This window comes from Labrus bergylta, chromosome 8, assembly GCF_963930695.1.
Source record: "Labrus bergylta chromosome 8, fLabBer1.1, whole genome shotgun sequence".
Classification (NCBI taxonomy): Eukaryota; Metazoa; Chordata; class Actinopteri; order Labriformes; family Labridae; genus Labrus; species Labrus bergylta.
In genome coordinates, this window is record NC_089202.1 from 12,405,087 (window position 1) to 12,425,124 (window position 20,038).

At 39.0% G+C, this 20,038-nt stretch overlaps 2 protein-coding genes across 3 annotated transcripts in view; one reads left to right on the forward strand and one right to left on the reverse strand.

The window, feature by feature from the left end:
* nbeal2 (neurobeachin-like 2) overlaps positions 1-9,380 on the reverse strand; it is a 36,258-nt gene extending 26,878 nt beyond the window's left edge. For both annotated transcript variants that reach the window (XM_065958231.1, XM_020648502.3), the window contains exons 1-6: positions 8,938-9,380; positions 1,984-2,072; positions 1,582-1,746; positions 840-921; positions 433-545; positions 219-301 (exon numbers count right to left, since the gene is read on the reverse strand). In XM_065958231.1, coding sequence (XP_065814303.1) covers positions 219-301; positions 433-545; positions 840-921; positions 1,582-1,746; positions 1,984-2,072; positions 8,938-9,012 — 607 coding nt within the window. In that variant the 5' untranslated portion in view covers positions 9,013-9,380. The remainder of the gene's footprint in view (positions 1-218; positions 302-432; positions 546-839; positions 922-1,581; positions 1,747-1,983; positions 2,073-8,937) is intronic.
* Positions 9,381-9,497: 117 nt separating this feature from the next.
* ccdc12 (coiled-coil domain containing 12) lies at positions 9,498-19,234 on the forward strand. Its single transcript, XM_020648501.3, has 8 exons — positions 9,498-9,522; positions 10,679-10,818; positions 13,463-13,533; positions 16,827-16,906; positions 17,066-17,127; positions 17,218-17,252; positions 17,371-17,447; positions 18,876-19,234. The coding sequence occupies exons 1-8, from the start codon at positions 9,513-9,515 to the stop codon at positions 18,953-18,955; spliced, it is 555 nt and encodes a 184-aa protein (XP_020504157.1). The 5' UTR covers positions 9,498-9,512; the 3' UTR covers positions 18,956-19,234.
* The last annotated feature ends 804 nt before the right edge of the window (positions 19,235-20,038 follow it).

Consider the following 20,038-nt stretch of genomic DNA (forward strand, 5'->3'; position numbering starts at 1 on the left):
ATTTAGGTTTTTAGAGCAAACCTTAAGTTCCCACTGACTAATATGACTTGTTTGTTCTTTTTCATTACAGGAAACAATAAAAGAATGATTTAAAATGAGGTTTAGAGAAAATGAAAGGTCAACATTTTTGGAGTCAAGCCTGACTGATCTGAGTTGTGTTTGATTCTTGAGGTATATGAGGTCTGACAGAGATCAGAGTGGTGAAGGGAGTGTCTCACCATGGAAGAGAGCAGGCAACTCCTCTGGCAGGGTGAGCGGGGAGAACTTATACTTGTTCCTCTCCAGCAAGCTCACCTCCTCCCTAAAACACACAAAGCCCAAAGGTTGGGCAAGATGTTAAATGCATAACATAGTCTGTCAGTCTTTGTGGTTATTTTCCACCTCCCACACATTCACGCAGGCGATCTGCAGGGTTAAGCAGCACACACTCACCCTTCCAGGTGTCTCCTCCACGTCTGATAAGGGTCAAATAGACTCTCACATAGCACAAGTCCGTACTGCACAACCAGCTCCAACGACGACTGCTCCCCTTGTCCCTTTTTTAGCTGAGGAACAAAATCAAAGTTTGGAACACGTTCATTCAGCACAGATTCATCTGGTTTTAATATTCAACAAAAACAAATATTGTGAGAAGAAAGGTCAGCTACACAACTAGCTCTCAGTTAAAAGTACTAAGGATGACACAAACTATAAGCATATATACTGTGTAAAACATTTCTGCATAGTTTGGCTAAAATGGAACAAGATAATCTTTGCACTGGGAAAGCTGTGGAGCCGAACACAAACACGAATCACTAAGCTCTGTGTTTGGTATTAGCTTCAATTTATAATGACCTTACCTGGTCCAAACAGAAATTCAGAAGCTTAATGGTTTCAAAAACAAAACCAGGGGTCTTGTCTGTCTCAATGTTCTCCATGTTCCTAGAGACGGAGAAAAAAAAAAGTCATGAATTTCAGGGTTCAGAAAATATGCAGGATGACCTTCTTGGGAAGAAAACAGAACACATAAATCTCATTAATGCACAGAAAGCACAGGACAACTTCACGAGAAAGCCTTGCAAGCACAATTTAGTCATCACATATTTAACTTCTGAAAATTAAAAAAAAAAATTAAAAAAAAAAAACTATTTTAAGAATGTTTCCCATTAAACGACTAAAATATCTAGCACAGAAGAAGACAAATAGACCCAGTTTGGACATTATGTCAACAAAATGTGTATTCAGAAACCTCCTTAATATTGTTTATTTCTTATTTAGCCACATTATGAAAACTTTTACATATTGCGTTATTGATTTAGGATTATTGTTATTATTAGCACAAGTAGCAGTAGTAGTAGTAGTAGTAGATGCATTCATAAAAATATTGGTATTATCATTATATTATCATTATTATCATCATTATTATCATTATCATTGGTATAATTTAAGAAGAATTACTACATGTTTCAGCTGGAGATTTGGTACTTCATCTACTTCTACTTAACAACAATTATCTGCTAGTTATTGTGATGGTAACATCATCTATACTTTATTTCTATCTATGGTTACAGTTAAGTGTATTTGCAGCACCTGGGCCCTCACCTGCACACAATGATGAAGAACTTGATGAGGAGCAGGGGGTGAGGGGTGCTGCTGTTTTGCTCGGTGCCGGCGGTGAGGTGTACCGCGCTGTGCCATAGCTGGGTACTGAGGAACACCAGGACCTCCCTGGGGAGCAGGGGCACCTCGGCGCTGCACTCCTCCAGCCTGGGATGACAGAGTGGAGGAGGAGGAGGAGGAGGAGGGAGAGACGGGAAGATGGAGGAGGGGAGCCAGTAGCAAAGAGGTAGAGCGTTGTAATAGGGACTGCATATACACATAACATAAACATGCCAAAATGGTATCTCCACAGGAGGTCAAAAGTCCTCCCGCTTTAGGGAATGAAAGCTGGTGGGAGCCTCTTGCTATGTGGTGTTTGTAAAATAAATAACTGTTTCTACTAACCTCCGTGGCTCCAGTGATTGCACATCAATGAGTTTCTCAAAGGACGACACGAATGCCTCCAGCCACTGCTGCAGATAACCCACATCTTTCTGTGTGGGGGGGGGGAAAGAACACGTACATTCAAAACTCCTTCTTTGTGCACAGTGTTAGTTAACTTTACTTAAGGAAAAACAATGTGTTCCTGTGAACATGACCTTTGGTTGAGCTAAGTTCTTGTAAAAGTATCTAAAAAGGCTGAGCATTTTACTGTGACACACTGTGGCTTAAAAAACATTGCAACAACTAAACCATGTGATCTGTTTTTTTGAAACAGGATGTTGCATAGAGATGTAACATACAGAGAGGAACACATGAGCCAAAAAACAGGTAGGTTAAAATCTACATATTCCCTTTTTTTTTTTAACCTACATTTCATTTTAAAATTCAAAATCAAGTTCTACAACTTTGTATGCAGCACACAAGAAAAAAAGAAAGTATAAGACATCCCTGCATTACAGGATGCTTTATAAAATGATTTAAGAGAGTTTCAATTGTGCGAGGATGTTTACATACAACAGCCATTATCTCGGCTGAAATCAGCCTCCACAGAGCAACATATCCTGCCACTCTTCCCCCTTTACGTCACTCTCTCTACCTCACATAGACTAAAGAACAAGATTAAATAACATAGGTCACCCCCAGAGAAACAGCTCTTAACTTAATTCCTTTCGCCCCCTCAAAACATTCCTTTTAAATAAAGCCAAAAATAATTTTGATGGCCCCTGATTATTCAAGTAGTGCCAAACACCGGACATTTAGAACTGCTCCTTCATGTTCTCTGTGATGGAAGAAGTTGAATATTTACATTCGCAGTGTGCTAAAAGCAGTTGTTTCTGATTTTGCCACACAGCTTGGTAAAGCAGACACTTTGACGGAGGACACGAGTTGTTCCAGACTGACTGACTCATTACACACAAATAACATCCAGCAGCGTAAACAGCACATGGTACAACAATCGGTCAGGTACTTCCCTTCTGCAAAAAAATGAGCGACAAATGGGGTGATGCAGTTGATGTACATAGGTAACTTTCAAAGCTGCACAGGGACAAACAATGCAAGCACAGAACTTTAACATGCATACTGTAACTTCATGCTGCAGCTCATTGCATGTCTAACGTGAAGCTAATTGTAACAGTCCCTGCACTTGGAGAATTTGAAATGTAATGCAGTAAGTTAACTCTAAAAATGCTGTGTAGTACAACCATGTTTTCTCTAATCCTGCATTAAATGTTAAATGTACATTACCAACTGGCAATGACTTGTGGACCAGTCCATCTCTCATTGTACGAGGCTGAGCAGGGTACCAGGCTCCTGTGAACCTGGTCTCAGATGAAAGGTTCTGCGTTGTTTCTCAACCAGCAACTCAGGAGCTGCACCTCAGCCTCTGCTCTGACACGCTCCTTTCTTGTCTTCCAACACCAAGTGAGCAACCAGGAAATGACATGTCACTTTAACAGAAGTTTATTTCCTTCATACTAGGCCTCCACGTCAAACCCTTTCCTCCTTTGGTTCCACTGCAAGTTTTCAGCAGACATAAAAGAGGCCTTTATAAAAACTTCCCACACCAAGAAAAAACAGAAGCAACAGATAGATGTTGCAGGGGAAATAATACAATTCTTTTTTTCTATGTCAGTCCATGATTCACTGACTAACTTTAGAGAATACAATAGGACTACAAATGAATGTGGCTGCCGCTGATGCATTAAAGTAGGAGGAAGGGGACATGTATATTATTAAAAATAAACAATAGAATGACAGTCATCACACACTTGCTGTGAGAAATCTATGCATGTTTTTGTCCATGCAAAATGTCAGGGACATCCAATGTCTCTGAAAAGCCCATATTTGAGAATGAGTACAAAAAGCGGGGTGAAGTGGTAGATCCAAAGGACCGTGGCCACGGATTGCCATGGCCACCCTGGAAATTGGATTTGCCACCACAGAAGCCACTCCAAAATCCAAACAATGATAGACTATGTGTCGTTTCAGAGACAGTGCTCGTGTTAAAATCTTCAGGCCAGCCCTGCAAGTCAGAAACCAAGTTGGGCAACCCCAGTCAAAAGAAGTCTGGCTCTGCCACTGATGAGGATTGACAAAAAAAATGTTGTTTTTGCTACGCCCTTTAAGCTTTGTTTTACTGTCCTTTATAATATAAGATAGCTGAATGACTGGAACCTCCCAAACATTACTGAAGATAACAACAGCTTTATATGATGACACTAAGCGTGCCATGATGTTGTAGATGATGATGCCCGCAGTTAGGTCATTACATCTGTCTACTGAAGTTCACGATGTACGAGGAAACACATTAATGAGGGTTAATTAAGCGACACATACTGGAATTTACAACTATGTGTGACGACAGCCTTTAGATTTAAACCAAGCATGACTCAATGAAGCCAGTGTACTCCCTTTTACGTTTTTTTTTGTGGAATAGGAAGTGGAATCTTTCTGTTCCTTGTCGAGAAAAAAAGTCAGGTATGAAAAAATGTTATGAAAAAAAAGAGTGAGATCACAAATGGGAAGTGAATCTTGGGAAGTGTATCTGCACTCAAATTAGTTGCGACACCTGGTATACCCTGCTTTAAGTCTGTCCTTCGAACATCATTTTAAAAACTAGAATTACACTTTCAGACACATTCTTTGCACAACTTTTCCCTCAACATCACTGAAGGATTTCTTAAAAAAAAAAAAAAAAAAAAAAAAAGATAAAGCACTAGATAGCACTAGATAAGAACAGATGTCAAACCAACCGTGAGGCGCTGATCTCTATAAACTGTGTCATTTATCTCTGTTCTCTCTGCACATGGCCAGGCAGCTGTGCCGCTCTCTACTGCTTGGCATTCTGCTTTGCTCCAGCTTCCTGCACAAGTGAAAGCAAAGAGCACTTTGATTTTTCCTGGTTGGCCCTTCTGTTGGTAAACAGGGGAGATGGAGGCGCACCAGGGAATTCAATCACGGGGCTCATAGGAGAGTCACAGTGAGATGACGGGATGATGTTGTTGTCATTACATCTTCTCAGTGCAGATTATGAAAATCAAATGAATCATAGCATGAGCGTAATTGAGACACATAAACAGCACAGTGCCTGATGGAATGGAAACAAAAAGGAGCTAAATGTGACTTGTTCAGACTCTAATGCAAGCAGAAGAGTTGGTTTTACAGCTGTGTGTATGGGTGGCAGTGAGGTTGTCACTGTGGTCCGTTTCTTCCTCTATAAGCTCAAATTAGTGGCTCCAACAGTCTCTCAAGCTAATGATCACAGTTTATTTCCCTGCCAGCCTGACAGACCGCTGAATAAACACTGTAGTTAAGCAGCTGAGAGAGATGCTTCTTTTATTCTCACTTTCATCCTGAACCATGACATCCAGGAGATTTGCTCAAGTGTTTTGGCTCAGTTTTCACAGCACAGTCGACTCTGTGTTTTGAGCAAATGTGCCAAGTGTACATTCCAGCTTTGTCATTATAAGAGGTCAATCATGGTCACTTAAAAACTGTATAAAATCAGTAAAAAGGCCAAGGTTGATGTTTTTAACTAGCTTGTTTTGTCTGACTAAATGTGCTAATTTTTCCGTTTCACAAAACTTTCAAAAATGTAGAAAAGTCTCTAAATTAAGAAGCTGAAACCATGGTGTTGTTTGATCTATTTTTTGGCTGAAAATGTACTTCAAATGTTCAATAGGCTAGCAAAGTTTTTCAATGTTGATAAATGTTTATTTTGTTCATTAAACTGTTTAAACTGGATTTGACTGGTTTTGTTTGAGTTTGTTCATCTCTCATTCACTTCTCTAAATGGAGTATTAGTGGATTGTAATTTTAGGACATTGGGCTTCTATAACTTGTTGACAACATTTGCCATTTGCCAAGTCAAACGTTTAGATTGTAATCAACTATTAAATAGCTGTAATCATTTCTGAATTGATTGTCAAAGTGAAGACCTGCTGCAGCTCCATGCTTGTGATATGAAGAACTGATGAAAATATATGCAAAGTTCAGTCTATCTGTATGAATGTTTTATCAGAAAAGAACAAGCACAGCCAAAAAATGATAGACAAGATGAGACAGGACACGATACTCTTTCAGTGATTACATCAGAGTCCTCAGTGTGTGTCCATATCTGTCTGGCCTGAGCGCTTCATGAGGGTCTAAAAAACTTTCTCCATATCTCAGATGTGAGATATGGAGGCAGAAAGATGAATTTAAAGAGCAGCAGAAACAAAAGACAGCCTTGATGTTTTCTTGCTCTGAGCAGTGCTTGGATTTATGTACTCTCAAAGTGAGTTACATACTGAGTGACTTAACATTACATGTTTAGCATTTCAACACAGGTGCTTATAGATCTATGTGATGAAATAAATGCATATCTGTAGAAATAGAATATCACATATGCTGCTGTTTTGATGAAATCAAATAATCTATTCGCTGGTCTAACCAAATAGGGACAATTCTCCATTTCTCTATCCCTGCCGGCCTGTTGGACTGGTCATCTGAATAGAAAATGTCTCACTTTTGTCTGACAATGGCTTTAAAGCATCATACACCAGTCCTGAACCTCAGCAGATCTAAGAATCTTGCACGAGGTGTGTGATTTCTTGCACAATAAGAGGAAGCTGAGCTCTTTTATCACTGGCAAGCCTGAGCAAGTTTTGCTTTCTTGCTGCAAGAACGATTGCTGAGATATGTTATGTACCACAAACATGTTGGAATCAGTTGTTAGGATTCATCATTACACTGTAAACTCACGTGTATATAAAAAAGGATATTTACAGGATTTTGCACTGATACTGTGAGGTTAAAGATTCTGGGAAAAAAATTGAAATAGCCATCAACAGTAATGAAAAAGTCTGATGATAAACTATAACCAGTCGAGACACTCAAGACTGAAATATTTACAGACTTCAATTCAGATGTGCTGGTTGTTAAGACAGCTGCCTGGGTGTGTTAGTTGTGAGTCAAGCCGAAGGAGTCAGGCCTTTGCCACAAGTAAGTAAAGGCTTGCTTAAAGCACTAACAAAAAGCTGATTAAAAAAAGCTCACGTCTTTGCTCGAGTTTGACTCTTTTGGAATCCAAAAACTTGATACATGATGCAGGGTCAGAAAAACCTGTGAGTCCAAGATGTGATGTGAGAAGTTAAAAAAAGGTTACTGTTTGTCAACTTGACTAACAGGCAGACCACAAAAACAGTGCACACAGTGGCATGTTGATGTGTATAGGAGAGGCAGGTTATTGTTCTCTGAAGTGGTTCTGCTGCCTTTTGTGCTCCTCTGAGTCACATCAGGTGGTGACGTTTAATACTAGGCTCAATTCAATCCCTTCCCTCTGCAATCCTTCATCGCTGCTTGGCAATTCGGGCAGGTCATTTGCACACAGGCAAATTCTCCTCGCAATTAAATTTGGAAATCGGTTTGCTAGTCTTTGCTGGGAAATGTGTAGAAATTTGTTTCTTACGTTTTGAGCGTAAAAACTAAGAGTCATTAGGAAGCTTGATGACGAAGTGCTCTCACACGTGGAGATGCTTGACAGCTGTCACAGTCAGATTTAAAACACACACACTCCTAAACACACACACTCAAAGTCCCTTTCTAGCTGTAGATACAATTAGTTTTGTTATTTACCAAAAGACTTTGGCAAAAGCATGAAGGTCAAGGTCTTCAACAACCGTTTATGCAGCGACAGCATCCCAGAGGTAAAGTAACAGGGTCAGACCATTAACCACAATGACTGCAGTGATGGTAAATGCTCTAAGATGTGATACTCTTATTGTTCACTTGTGTCACTGTTGCACTAATGGCATTTCTGCAGGAATTTAAGCATTTCCCCCAGCCCTGTTTTTAGTATTTTGTAAAGTTTTTCGATGGTTAATAATCTTAATTTGAATTAAAACATAATCAAATACAGATATGTGATGAAATATGTCCTAATAACATATTCTTGGTAAATCCAACACTGTTCATCTTCAGAAAGACTTTATGTCTTCATGTCTTTATGCCACACAGTGAACACGGCGCATGCAATGTTGGAAAGACATCATCTTGTCTTGTTTTCTCTGTCCTCAGGCATGGAAGCAGATTGCACACACATTAAATAGTAATACTTAATTTATTCTCAGACATCATTCCATCCTTCTTGATGAGGCAAACATAACCTTAAACCCTTTCATAATGAATTTGTTTAATGGTTATTACCAAGATATTGAGCCTTCATGAATAGTAAAATACATGAGATGCAATCACAACCACAAAGGAGTCATGTTTAAGACCTAAATACTGACAAAGCAATTTGATAATTAGATTAGAATATGAACTAATTAGGTTTGGTTTTAACACCACAGAGAAATGTGTTGTTGTTTTTCGTTTATTATTAGTTTGAACTAATATGAGTTGTGCTTTAAGTAATTAAAAAGGTTCAGGGTGGTAAGAGGGAAAATAATTCCTTTCTAAATGCAAAACCGGCTCTATGACAATATTAACCCTATCATGGTTTAAATGTGAGTCGCTTTAATCAGGAAGAGCGACATAGAGGAACAGGAAGTAGCTTCAACACCACCTGCATCGCAGGTATAGTATCAAACACACTCCAATAAGTGTGTAACTAAGCCCTAACCACCGATATTGATTAAATATTTCCGTTCAGTGAAGAATTGACTAAGTGACACGTTCTACGTATAATAGGATATGACACCCTAGCACGCGCAGATCACTCTCCACCATAAGGTAGCCTAAATAAACAGCTCGTGCACAAACAGGAAAAAATAACCTACTTCCTCGTTAACCGTTTCAAACAAACGCCACAGGATTCAGTACAGTCCACACCGACCTTTGTCATGAGTTTATCGCCTCATGTTATAAACTTCAGACAGAGGACCTGCTGCCACAACAGGTGTCACCGTCAGCCCTCAACTCTTCCGCACTCACCTTTGTGTAGTATAACATCCACAGCTCGTACAGCCTCTCCTTCGATGCCATCCCACCACCCTTGTGGTTGCTCATTATCTCCCTTAGTATGTCTTAATAAATCATGAAACTGGTTAGCGTGAAAGCCAGCTGAAGTTGTTTCCTAAAGGCAGCAGGAGGAGGAAGAGGAGGACGCGGCACGCTCCCATGAACCATTCCTGCAAATAATCCACACAAAAGTGTTTTCTGTCGCCACACGCAAACTTATTAGAAAGGCGTGAAAAAAGCAAAACATGCCGATGAGACTGTGGCAACGTTGCGATTACTGTCGGAATTGTAAAACCAGGAAAAGAAATGCGTGGAAATGCATGTCTGGAGAAACACCCATGTCCGCGTTTACAGGGAGCTCGAAGCTGACTGATTCCTATTGGAGAGAGTTCCCACGGAAGCGACACATGCCATCCGCTCAGAAAGCAAGAAGTGACTGCGCTGCTCACATTCTCAAAGTGGAGGTGTGCTGTCAGTGTGCGTGTCACTAATCATCCACTAGTGTCTGGCTGTGTTACAAGGCAAGAAACGGGAGTTGATTGTAGATCATGCTCACAGGTAGGCTGGTATTCTTAAAGATACACACACACACACACACACACACACACGCACACGCACACACAGACACACACACACACACACACACACACACACACACACACACACACACACACACACAGACACACAAATGCCGGTGTCTAACAAAGCAAAGATGATCTTTGTGGATTCATTAAAAAGGTAGACATCATACAGGCTTTTACTTTATTATAGGCCTAATAACAAAAATAAGTTGCTGAACACTACATAGGCATAACTGGTCATAGTTTACTGGTGTTTCATTTCTGTAGAGGGTGAAGCTCTCACTTTGCAAAGCCAGCAACATTCAGCTTTAATAAGATGAAGGAAGAGAACTCAACTTCAGAATCTAACAGATAGGCGACACTGAAAAACTAACACTGCTTGCAAGATGAGTTGGGTTAATGTGCCCATCTTTTAAATGTTTCAATGTCAAACATCTTGTAAAGTGTAATTCGCTCTCAATTAACTCTCAAGCTGATGCCAAATGATGTGTCTACTACCACTGATGGTTCACTTTATTGACAGCTTGATAGGTTATGTAGCAGTGTAAGCTTTATATAAAGATCTACAAACTAATGAATGACTTATCTGTGATTTCTCTTTGTAGTTTATGATCTGTTAACCTTTTGAACATCTTCAATAAAACCAGGTTGATGTGATTCCACGTAAAATTGGTCAGTAATGACAAAGGATAATTCGAGGCAGCTGTATTACCATGGCAATGGCCTACATTCCTAATCAGGACCTGACAGTGGGACTATCAACAGGCGGGCATTGTGCAAGTCTGTATGTATTCCCCATGATGTAAAGGTCAGTTATTAGACCATAAGTAGGTCTGAATAGGCCAATCAGATCAATTAGTCAGTCAAAAAAAAAACAACAACAACAACAACCTTAAACAACCAAAGGTAAAATATACTGTTGCAGTCAATCACATACAAATAAGTTTGTAGCTCAGAATGTGGAAGATCAAATTTTACAGAGTAGGAATTTAATTTTAAATAACAATGCTTAAAATTAAATAAAGCTTTATAAATGATTTTCAACTAATTGTAAACAAAACACAATAATATCACATGATCAGGAAACAGGCCAATGCAATCGATGTGCTCAACAGTCGTTTTTACTCCCTCAGTTAGGACGGGTAATGGATCGCAGAGAGAAGTGAGCGGCGTGTGGTTTAGACTAAACATGGAGAGAAATGTTGGTTCACTGCAGGAGCAGGCTCTGAAGAGAAAGGAGAGACTAAAGGCACTTAGAGAAAAACAACTCCACGTAAGTTCCTTGTCTGTGTATGTGTGGTTTGAAGTAAATTAAAACTAATAACAAGTAGCAAACGTTGTGTTTGTGAGGCGACGTCAGCTAGCTTAGCTGGTTGCTAACGTTAGCAAAGTAGTGGAGTTGGATAAATAATCAAAACATTTGTTCGTGGCTTGTTGTTTTTTTTTGCTGCTGGATGATTTACCGTATGTCTCGATGTGGGAAAAGACAAAGTTAAGATCAAGATACGTTTTGTTTCTGTGCTTTTAAAGGTTATCCGGGTTTCTTGTGTTTCTTAATACAAATGATTTCTTCATCTTCTTTCTACAACACACCTGTGATCTCTGCTGCATCCATTTCAAGTTTTTATAAACATGTGTCTCTTTTTTTTAGTATTTAATGACTCAAAAACTTTTCATATATATGGTAACCTCTGTCTGTAAAAGTCTTAGACTATAACAGAGTATGTGGAAACGATTTTCATTTGGGGAAATAAGGGAATAAACACAAAAATCAAATCAAACCCAAATTTGTTTGGATGTGTTTCAACTTGTGAACCATCTACTATTTGTATCTATACATATATAATACAGTTCAGTATAAACTCTATAAAACAATGATGATCTAGATCAGGGGTGGGCAGCTGGCAGCCCGTAACCCTCAATTTTGACATATCAATTAATTGGAAACATGAAGAAAACATGACAAAATCTGCCATGAAATCATGAAAACCAGAAATATGTCCATGATAATATTTGATCACTGGTATATGTTGAGTTAAATTTGAGACATAATTGACTGTAATCGTTTTTTGTATTCTACAATTTGGCCTTCTGGCAGTGAGAATTAAATGAATGTGGCCCCTTGCTGTGACCAAAGTTGCCCATCCCTGATCTAGAGCTAAACTCAGTAAAGCGCTCACACTCGATTATAGTCACAAAAAAGAGCATGAATGAAGAGTCTACAAAGTACAACTGACTTTATTCATTATTGATCAACTTTAAGAAAAGAAAAGAAGAATCATTAATCATTGTGGTCAACATCTGTTTTAGCCAATTACTTTCAATCAACTCACGGAATAATTTTGAATATAACGCTCTGTGTAAAATGTACTTGATTCAAACTTTAAAAATCATAGGTTAGTTAAAGGATTACTCGTGCTGCTCAATAATAATAATAAATATTAATACATTTATTTATAAAGCGCTTTAAATCAAAGTGCTGTACCAAACAATAGAGTTAAAATACAGGAAGAACATACAGAGAAATCATGCCTCATACTCAACAGTAAACAGATGGGTCTGTAACTTTGCTTTAAAAACCTCAACAGAACAAGCCTGCCTGATGTCCAGAGGTAAACTGTTCCAAAGTGTCGGTGCACGGAAAGAAAAAGCCTGCTCACCAACTGTCTTCTTGACGATGATGGAAATAATGCTGATCATGATTATTATGATTGATATTGAGATCACAATTACGAAAAAGTGATTACTCATTGATATTTCAACATCTGGATCAAATGCATTTACCGAACTTGGACACACTTAACACTTCATAAAAACAAACAATAGATGAAAATATATAATAGATAATTAGATAAATATGTGAAAATAATAAAATAGAATTTTTTTTTTTTTAAATGTCAGTTTTTGAGGTATCGGTTATGTTCTCTTGTGGCCAAAATATACCAACAAACACTTTTATACATTTCCTACAAATGATGAAGCCTTCAGACAAAAACGAGCGCAACACAGCATGCGGCACAAAAATCATTTAAACTTGATTTTTTTTTTCTTACAAGAGAAAAAACCCAAGAAGATGTATGAAAACTGAGAATCATGGAAATCTGTTCCTAGTCAACATTGCCCACTGTAATTTATAGTCATAATTCCACATAGATGCACACCTTTAGCTTGGACCCCTATAAAGTTGTGCACAGTTTAGTATTTTTGCAGCGGAGTTTCAGCTGTTTCTCAATAGAGGCTCTCTCTGTGTCGTGCAACATTAAACATTACAGTCATTGTGCCCCAGTCGTAGTGCATAAAATCTTTGTTCAACAGGAAAGCCTGTTCGACGAGCACGTCTCTGTTTTTACGAAGCTGGTGTTAAACACAGACAAACTGGCTTTGCTAACCATTTTTGATAAACGACTGTTGACATTCCTGAAGCCCTGGGTTGTTTCCCTTTTGTTCCACGCTTCAGAGTGAGTCAGTCGACTGAATTGTTCTAGCAGGTGGACAGGAAGCCTCTTCAGGAAAATGCAAGATGGGAGGGGTTCGATTTTCATTGTTTTTGAATTTCTACAAGGCTATTTCATAATGAGTTTGCTCCATTGCTGAGGTGAGAATAGTTTAGTGAAAGTTTAAGTCTGAAATGGTTGGTTGTTGTTACAGACAGTTAGTCATGGAGCTATTTTTTTTAGTAATACAGCTAAAGCACATTTTGATTGTGTTTTTCTTATTTAAATGTTTGTCTTGTGCATAAACTTTTACTGTCCCATTCTCTGAAATGGGCTCATGCACAGGTTCACATTTCAAAACTGTTTTCAGTGTTTTTGCCTTTGTCTTGTTTCAATTTCAGTGTTCATGTAAAGATTCAGTAAGTCATCATAACAGAACACAAAACTGTGTGGTCAACAAGTTATTTTGTGATGTCTTGACAGGGGCAAGACGAGGATGGGGAACCAGAAAGGAAAAAGGCTTCACTGGAGGAGGAGACTTCAGAGAGGCACAGGTTTGTTCACCACACACAAAAAAAATGTCTTACTACCTTCAATAATCACTCACTGTTCTTCCCCCTTACAGAAACAGAACTGCAACTGATCTGGAAGCACATCATCACAATATTTATCTGGACACCATCTTGTTGTAGAACAGTGCCTGTCTCAGTTCAGGTTGTGACACTGTGTGAGTGTTTACACTGTGCTGGATCACAGCCCTGTGTTAATAGCTGCTCAAATATCCTACAGTTCACTCAACTTTGTGTGTTAGTCAGTAGGAAGGAGCAGCCATCTTTCCTGTCCTACAGGACCTTTCTTTCCATTGTTTATATTTAATGACTTTGAACTGACTGAGGGAGTGCCACTGTTTTTCCTCCAGTCCAACAGGACAGATCTCTCTCATGAGCTCCAAAATAGATTCAGAGTTTCAAGGCCTCATTTAGACATTTGTCAGTGAAGATAAAGGTCAGTGTTGATGACTGTACTTTTTATTTAGTCTGTGGTCTGTTCAGTCAAGACACACATTTGTAGCAGGGTGTGAGTGTCGAGTGTCTTGTGAAGGATATTAAAATTTCATGGGTGATCAAATTGCCAAACGAAGGCGTGAGGCAAAACAACAATCAACGTATTTTCCTTTCAGTAGCTTCAGTTCAAATGACAGATTCACAGGATGAAGATGTCAAAACAGTAAAAAAAAAAAACCGGGGCAGCCGCACTTTCCTTAAAGCATATTCCAAAAACATGCACCAAACACACCAAGATGCTCTCCCTGTACACATCTTTATATCTGTTTCTTATGGCTGCTGTCTTTTATTAGACACTAAGGAAAGTTTTTGTTTTTATTTATTTGTAAGGGGAAGTAACAAGTGAAATACTGACCTATTGAATGTTATCTTTAGCGATCTCTGTGACCCGTGTAAAGGTTGATCGTTGTCTGAAGTTATTTTTGCTCGGGTAAAAGAGGCAGGTAGCTTGATGTCAGTGTAAACATTCAAACACTCTGCTGCACCTCCTCCTCCGCCACAGGTTACTATAATCATTTTGAGTACACTTTTGTCAGCCCTCTGAATTTATCACTGGCTCTCTTTGATGCAACAGTTTGCTCGAAGTGGAAATGTGTAAACACACTCTAGTGGTTTGGCAGCATCCAATGAACAGGCGGCCAATAAAAAAACAGAGAGATGTCAAACTTTGAAGGCATAAAATGTACATGAGCAGGCTGTTTACCCCTCTGCGGTCAGTGGTGATACTTAAGATGGCTATGTTAACTTTATCTGCATTCCCTTTAACGTGTTATTAAAAGATTAATAACTTGTCATTTGCAAGCAGCATCGGCATGAAATGAAGCTTTGATATTCATGTTCCTCAGAGGTTGATTTCTAATGATGTTGATGCATCTGCTAACTATTTGTTTAGCGCCCCCATCAGGTTCAAAATTCCTTTCACCACCCCCACTTTTCTATGCTAATAGATCTTAAATATGTCTTTTAACATCCTTTTTGATTTATTGTAATATTTATGGTCCTCATGTGATGTACATTTAAGCTTTGGCAACACATTGACATGTCCTTTGTGATAATAGCCTCAATGACTTCTTTTTTAAAGGCTACTGCTGAGCTACTATATAAAGAGCCATAAAATAATTACCGTATATACATCCAGAGAGAAGGGCACATGAAGAAAAGAAAGGAAGGAATATTAGAGTCTTTTCTGTGGCTCTCTTTGATGCAAAAGTTTGCTTGAAGTGCAAATTATAAACACACTCCAAAGGTTTGGCTGCATCCAACAAACAGACAGCTAAGAAAATAGAGTGATGTCAAACTCTGAAGGAGGAACATCGCCGTTTATAGTCCGTAACATACAGAGAGACGTGTATATATAGTTATCTATGTTAAGGGTTTAAAGCAGCCTATATGACCCACGGTCAATCTTTCTTCCTTTCTAAGAAGGTGGGGTCTCTGCTTTTTTCAGTGCCCAGTTGTATGTGGTTAGTAACACAGATACTAGTTCCTTTTTTAAAAGCTCGGTATCACTCAGTTTGGTAGTCGTCACTTCCTGATAGCTTATTTGATTTAAGTCGATTAATTCTCTGTATTAGTTCTTGTTCGTCTGATTTCCTCCAACAGTCCAAAGACATGCTCATTATGTCAGTTGGTGACTGGTGTGAGTGTGTCTGGTTGTCTGTCTTTATATGTCTCCCCTGTGATTGACTGGTGTACAGTCCAGGGTGTACCCCACCCCTCGCACAATGTAAACTGGGATTGGCTCCAGCCCCCCTGCGACCCGAACAGCAAAAGCGGTTGAGAAAATGGATGGATTGAGTTCTTGTTCAGTCATTTCTGAAACAAGGACTCGATTTTGATCTTCGGTCATAACTGGGAACTTGAGCCTCCAAAAAAGAGTCAATCTGGTCCTCTTCCAGGGTTGGACTAGGGTGGAGCTGTTTATAAAAAGATACAAAGTCCCCGTGGATCTGATCTTGTTTGCTCTCTGATGTTTTTGTTGAAATCTCATATTTGATGTATCATTTCTGCTTTTTTATTCTAGTTTTGTTACAGTTGTAAATTCCCATGATTTGCAGAAGTCAAGTGTTTAAAAATACATATTGTGTTTGATTCATTATGACTCATGCAGACTAGACTGGCTAAAAAGTATCAACATATTCTCGTGCAGACATTTTCAGGAGTAAAATAAGTGGCGCACAAATTCTATTTAAGGATGACCAAACGGCATATTTAAGATTCAGGAGGTAGAGGAAGAGATGTGTGAACTAGGAGTGGACCTCGGTCGGCAGACAGAACATGACTAGCATTCCTGCCCATACCCATACAAGGCATGGGTCTGTCTGTTGGCAGCAGGGGTATGATGAATGTATCAGCCGCGTATTCCCTCCCTCTTCATCACAAATGCATGCTAAGCTCACAACAGTTGATAACCGTCTCGCTCCGTGCTTGGTCAGACAATAGTTTACCTCTGACTCTGGACTCTGGTGTGTAATCTGTTAAGATGTCAACCGAAGCTCGCCAGGAATTCCTCTGTGCAGAGATGTGATGAAAGACAGCGTAATTCAACATCAAGGAAAGCATTCCTCAGCTGTTTGCTGCAAGTCCAGGCACAGGTGGAACATGTTAATCACACGTGTTCATAGGGAATAAAGAGGGACATTATGTCGCCCTAGACATTCGATGTGCAGCTGTGTAGGGTGTGCAGATGGTCTTTTCTGCTGCTCGATCTCTGGTTGAATATATTTGCCCACACTGCCACCTCCTGGACATTTACAGTCATTGCTTTTTACTTCTTTCCTCAGAGAGCTGAAGCTGAGGAATTACACCCCAGAGGATGAAGAGCTGAAGGAGAGACAGGTGCCTAAAGCCAAACCTGCATCAGGTTAGAGTTCTTTCATGAGAAAATATTCCGAAAATAAAAACCTTGGGTGATATTTACCTCGCTGCTCCCTGCTGTTTGAATGTATTTGATATCACACTTTCATGATGTTACAAAAGCACTACAATCAAATGACTGATAAGTACTTTGCTTTGTTTATAGTGGAGGATAAAGTTAAAGACCAGTTAGAAGCAGCTAATCCTGAGCCTATTATCGAGGAAGTGGTGAGTACTCCTTTCTGCTTAAGTGACATTTTCTATGATGAAGTGTCCCGGTCGTAGAGTTTGTGTTACTCTTGTGTTTTCTTTATTTAGGATTTGGCCAATCTTGCCCCAAGAAAACCAGACTGGTAAGCCTTTTCTTTTCTTTTTTCTTTAAATATAAGTTTTGAACCTGTGTGATGCTTGAAATGTATCTTATTAAAAATATTATTTAATTTTGACATTTTCTTGTCATTCTGAATGTAGGGATCTAAAGCGTGACGTGGCAAAGAAACTAGAGAAGCTGGAGAGGAGAACACAGAGAGCCATCGCTGAGCTCATCCGTCAGTATTTCCTCTTTTTTTCTTTTTTTTATCGCTCCTTGTTCCTGACACCACAGGGACAAGCAAGTCTGAGCTGGGCATGAATTATTAGGCTAATTGCTTTGAGGTCCCCAGACTCCACTGAGGCTTGACGCCATCTGATGACATGTGTGGGTGTGATTTCTGCCCTGATATGTAATACACGTGCTAAAAATAGCTGCGAAGCTGTCGGGCAGAACACAACACATTTTTACTGTAAGGGTTTTCCACTATTTTAATGTATGATAGTTTGTTAGAATTTACACATTTACATAGTTTGTCAAAATACTCAAACATTACACAACATACATCTCATATACAATAAGTACAAGTTAAAACATAGTAAGAAAAACTCTAAGCAAACTGACATTACCGAGGCTCCGATTGAATCTATATCTAAAAGATAAACATGTAAGCTTGAATTAGAGATCATACATGTGAGCAGATACATTATTCATCTATGTAACACAGACATGTTAATATCAACCAACAGTAACTCTGTCCATTTCTATTAAGCCTTCTGTTTTGACTCAGACATTATTGTATCTGTATGTTGAAGTAAATGAAGTCATGTCGGTAGGATGTGTTTTCTATTACTTTTAGAAAACGTGATTATTTATCTGCCAGTATCCTGCTCGACAGGGATCATGGTTAACCAGAATCTAAATGATGTATTACATCCACTCAGACTGAATTAACCTTTACCAGGGTCGTAACTAGAGGTGGGGAGAAAAATCAATACATCTTAGTATTGCGATATTTTCCATGGCGATATTATATCAATTCATGGACGTCAAGTACGGATATTTTTATTATATTAATAGCAAATATGCTGGGTTTTTTTAAATTATTGCTAAAGGGGTTGCACTATTCATTTTGAACAAGTTGTATTGTTAAAAATGACTGCAGTTGTACAGTCGTCCATTCATGTTTGTGTCAAGTTAAGTTTGATTACACTGAAATACTAACAGTTCAGATTGAGAGGTGCATGCAGCCTTTTACAGAGTTTAACTTTTATAACAGTGTTGGTCTGTCTGTGGGCTTGACTCCCATTGTGTAGAAATAGAATGACTGATGCAAGATGAGTAGACTGAGAATTTGATCCTATTTGACAAAGAGTTCTTGATTTAGTTTAATTTTGTGGACATAATATGCTGTTAAAAAAGTTCAATCACAATATATATCCCAATATAGTTTATCACAATTCTCAGCAAATCGAAACAAATTTAAAATCGCAATAATATCATATCATGACTCAAGTGTCATGATAATATCGGATCGTGGGGCCTCTGGTGATGGCCGCCCCTAGTCATGGTCATTATACAGCATGGACGTTCAAAGTGTAACTAGTTATTGAAATATTCATTGAATGATTCCGACTGACCAGAGAACGTTTGTTTTTGTTTCCAGGGGATCGTCTGCGAGGCAGTGAGGAGGAGCTGGCTGGTGTGGTGGGCGCAGTAGGAGTGGAGGAAGGAGACTCTGATTGATTATAAGATGTGACAGTTTTAAAACACAAGGATGGCCTCAGTTTATAAGGACTGTACTGTCACACCTCTGTTGTGCTCAAAGAGAAGGCTGCTTTCATCGCTGCAGGCAGTAAAGGAATGTTTTCTTTCAGGATTTCATATCCACTTTGTGTCACTCTGTATTATTACAGATGGAGATGTAACAGTGTACTCTGCTCTTGTGCTCAATCGATGATGTAGCTATCAATGTTTTGTTGTATTTTTTATATTTTCAAGTAAACTAATGTGAAATGTGTCAAATTTGAGTTTGCCTTCATTTGTGGAAATATACTTCATGTGAGGAGAAATCAGATTTTCTTCCATTCCTTATAAAGGTTACTGTTAAAAAATGAAAATACATCTGAGTGCAGCCCCACTCAGATGCTTGTCAACAACACATCCATAAATGTTCAAATGATATCTAAAATGTATCAACATTTTGTTGTTACATGATTCCACCCTTCTGAAGGCTGGGTTTGTCATTTTCTACAGATACACGTTTTAAGATATTAGTTAAAATTGTCTTTAGGTCCTGACAGAAATTAATTTTTCATGTGCTCTGAAAAAGGGACGAAGAAAATCCATTATCTGTAGCAGTTGTAAGCCTGTAAAAACTTCGACTAATGTCTGCCACGAGGTACCAATTTGATGAACCAATCACATCTCCCCGCTCGTATTTAACCCCTTAGTGCACTAACCCACAATCAAAGCGCGCCACCGATGACGGAATTTATACTGTGAGTTTACTTACCGCTGAATGAGACATGAGAAGATGTAGTTTCTACACAATGCAAGTAATGAGCTGAGGTCCGCTTCTGGAGCAACAGTACTCATACAGGGGGGCGGGGCTTTTGAGGGAGCACAAAGGGGAGGGGGTCGGTGTAGACGGAGAATGCGACATTCACTAACTAGCATACATTACTAACCCTACCTTTAAAATACTACATAAGTGATCAAACAGGACATTTAAGGAACAAAGTGAGGAACCCAGGGATGTATGTATGTGGTATTCAAATATTCATGTGTTTTTTTTAAGTCACAGTGCATCCAATAAGACAAAAAGAC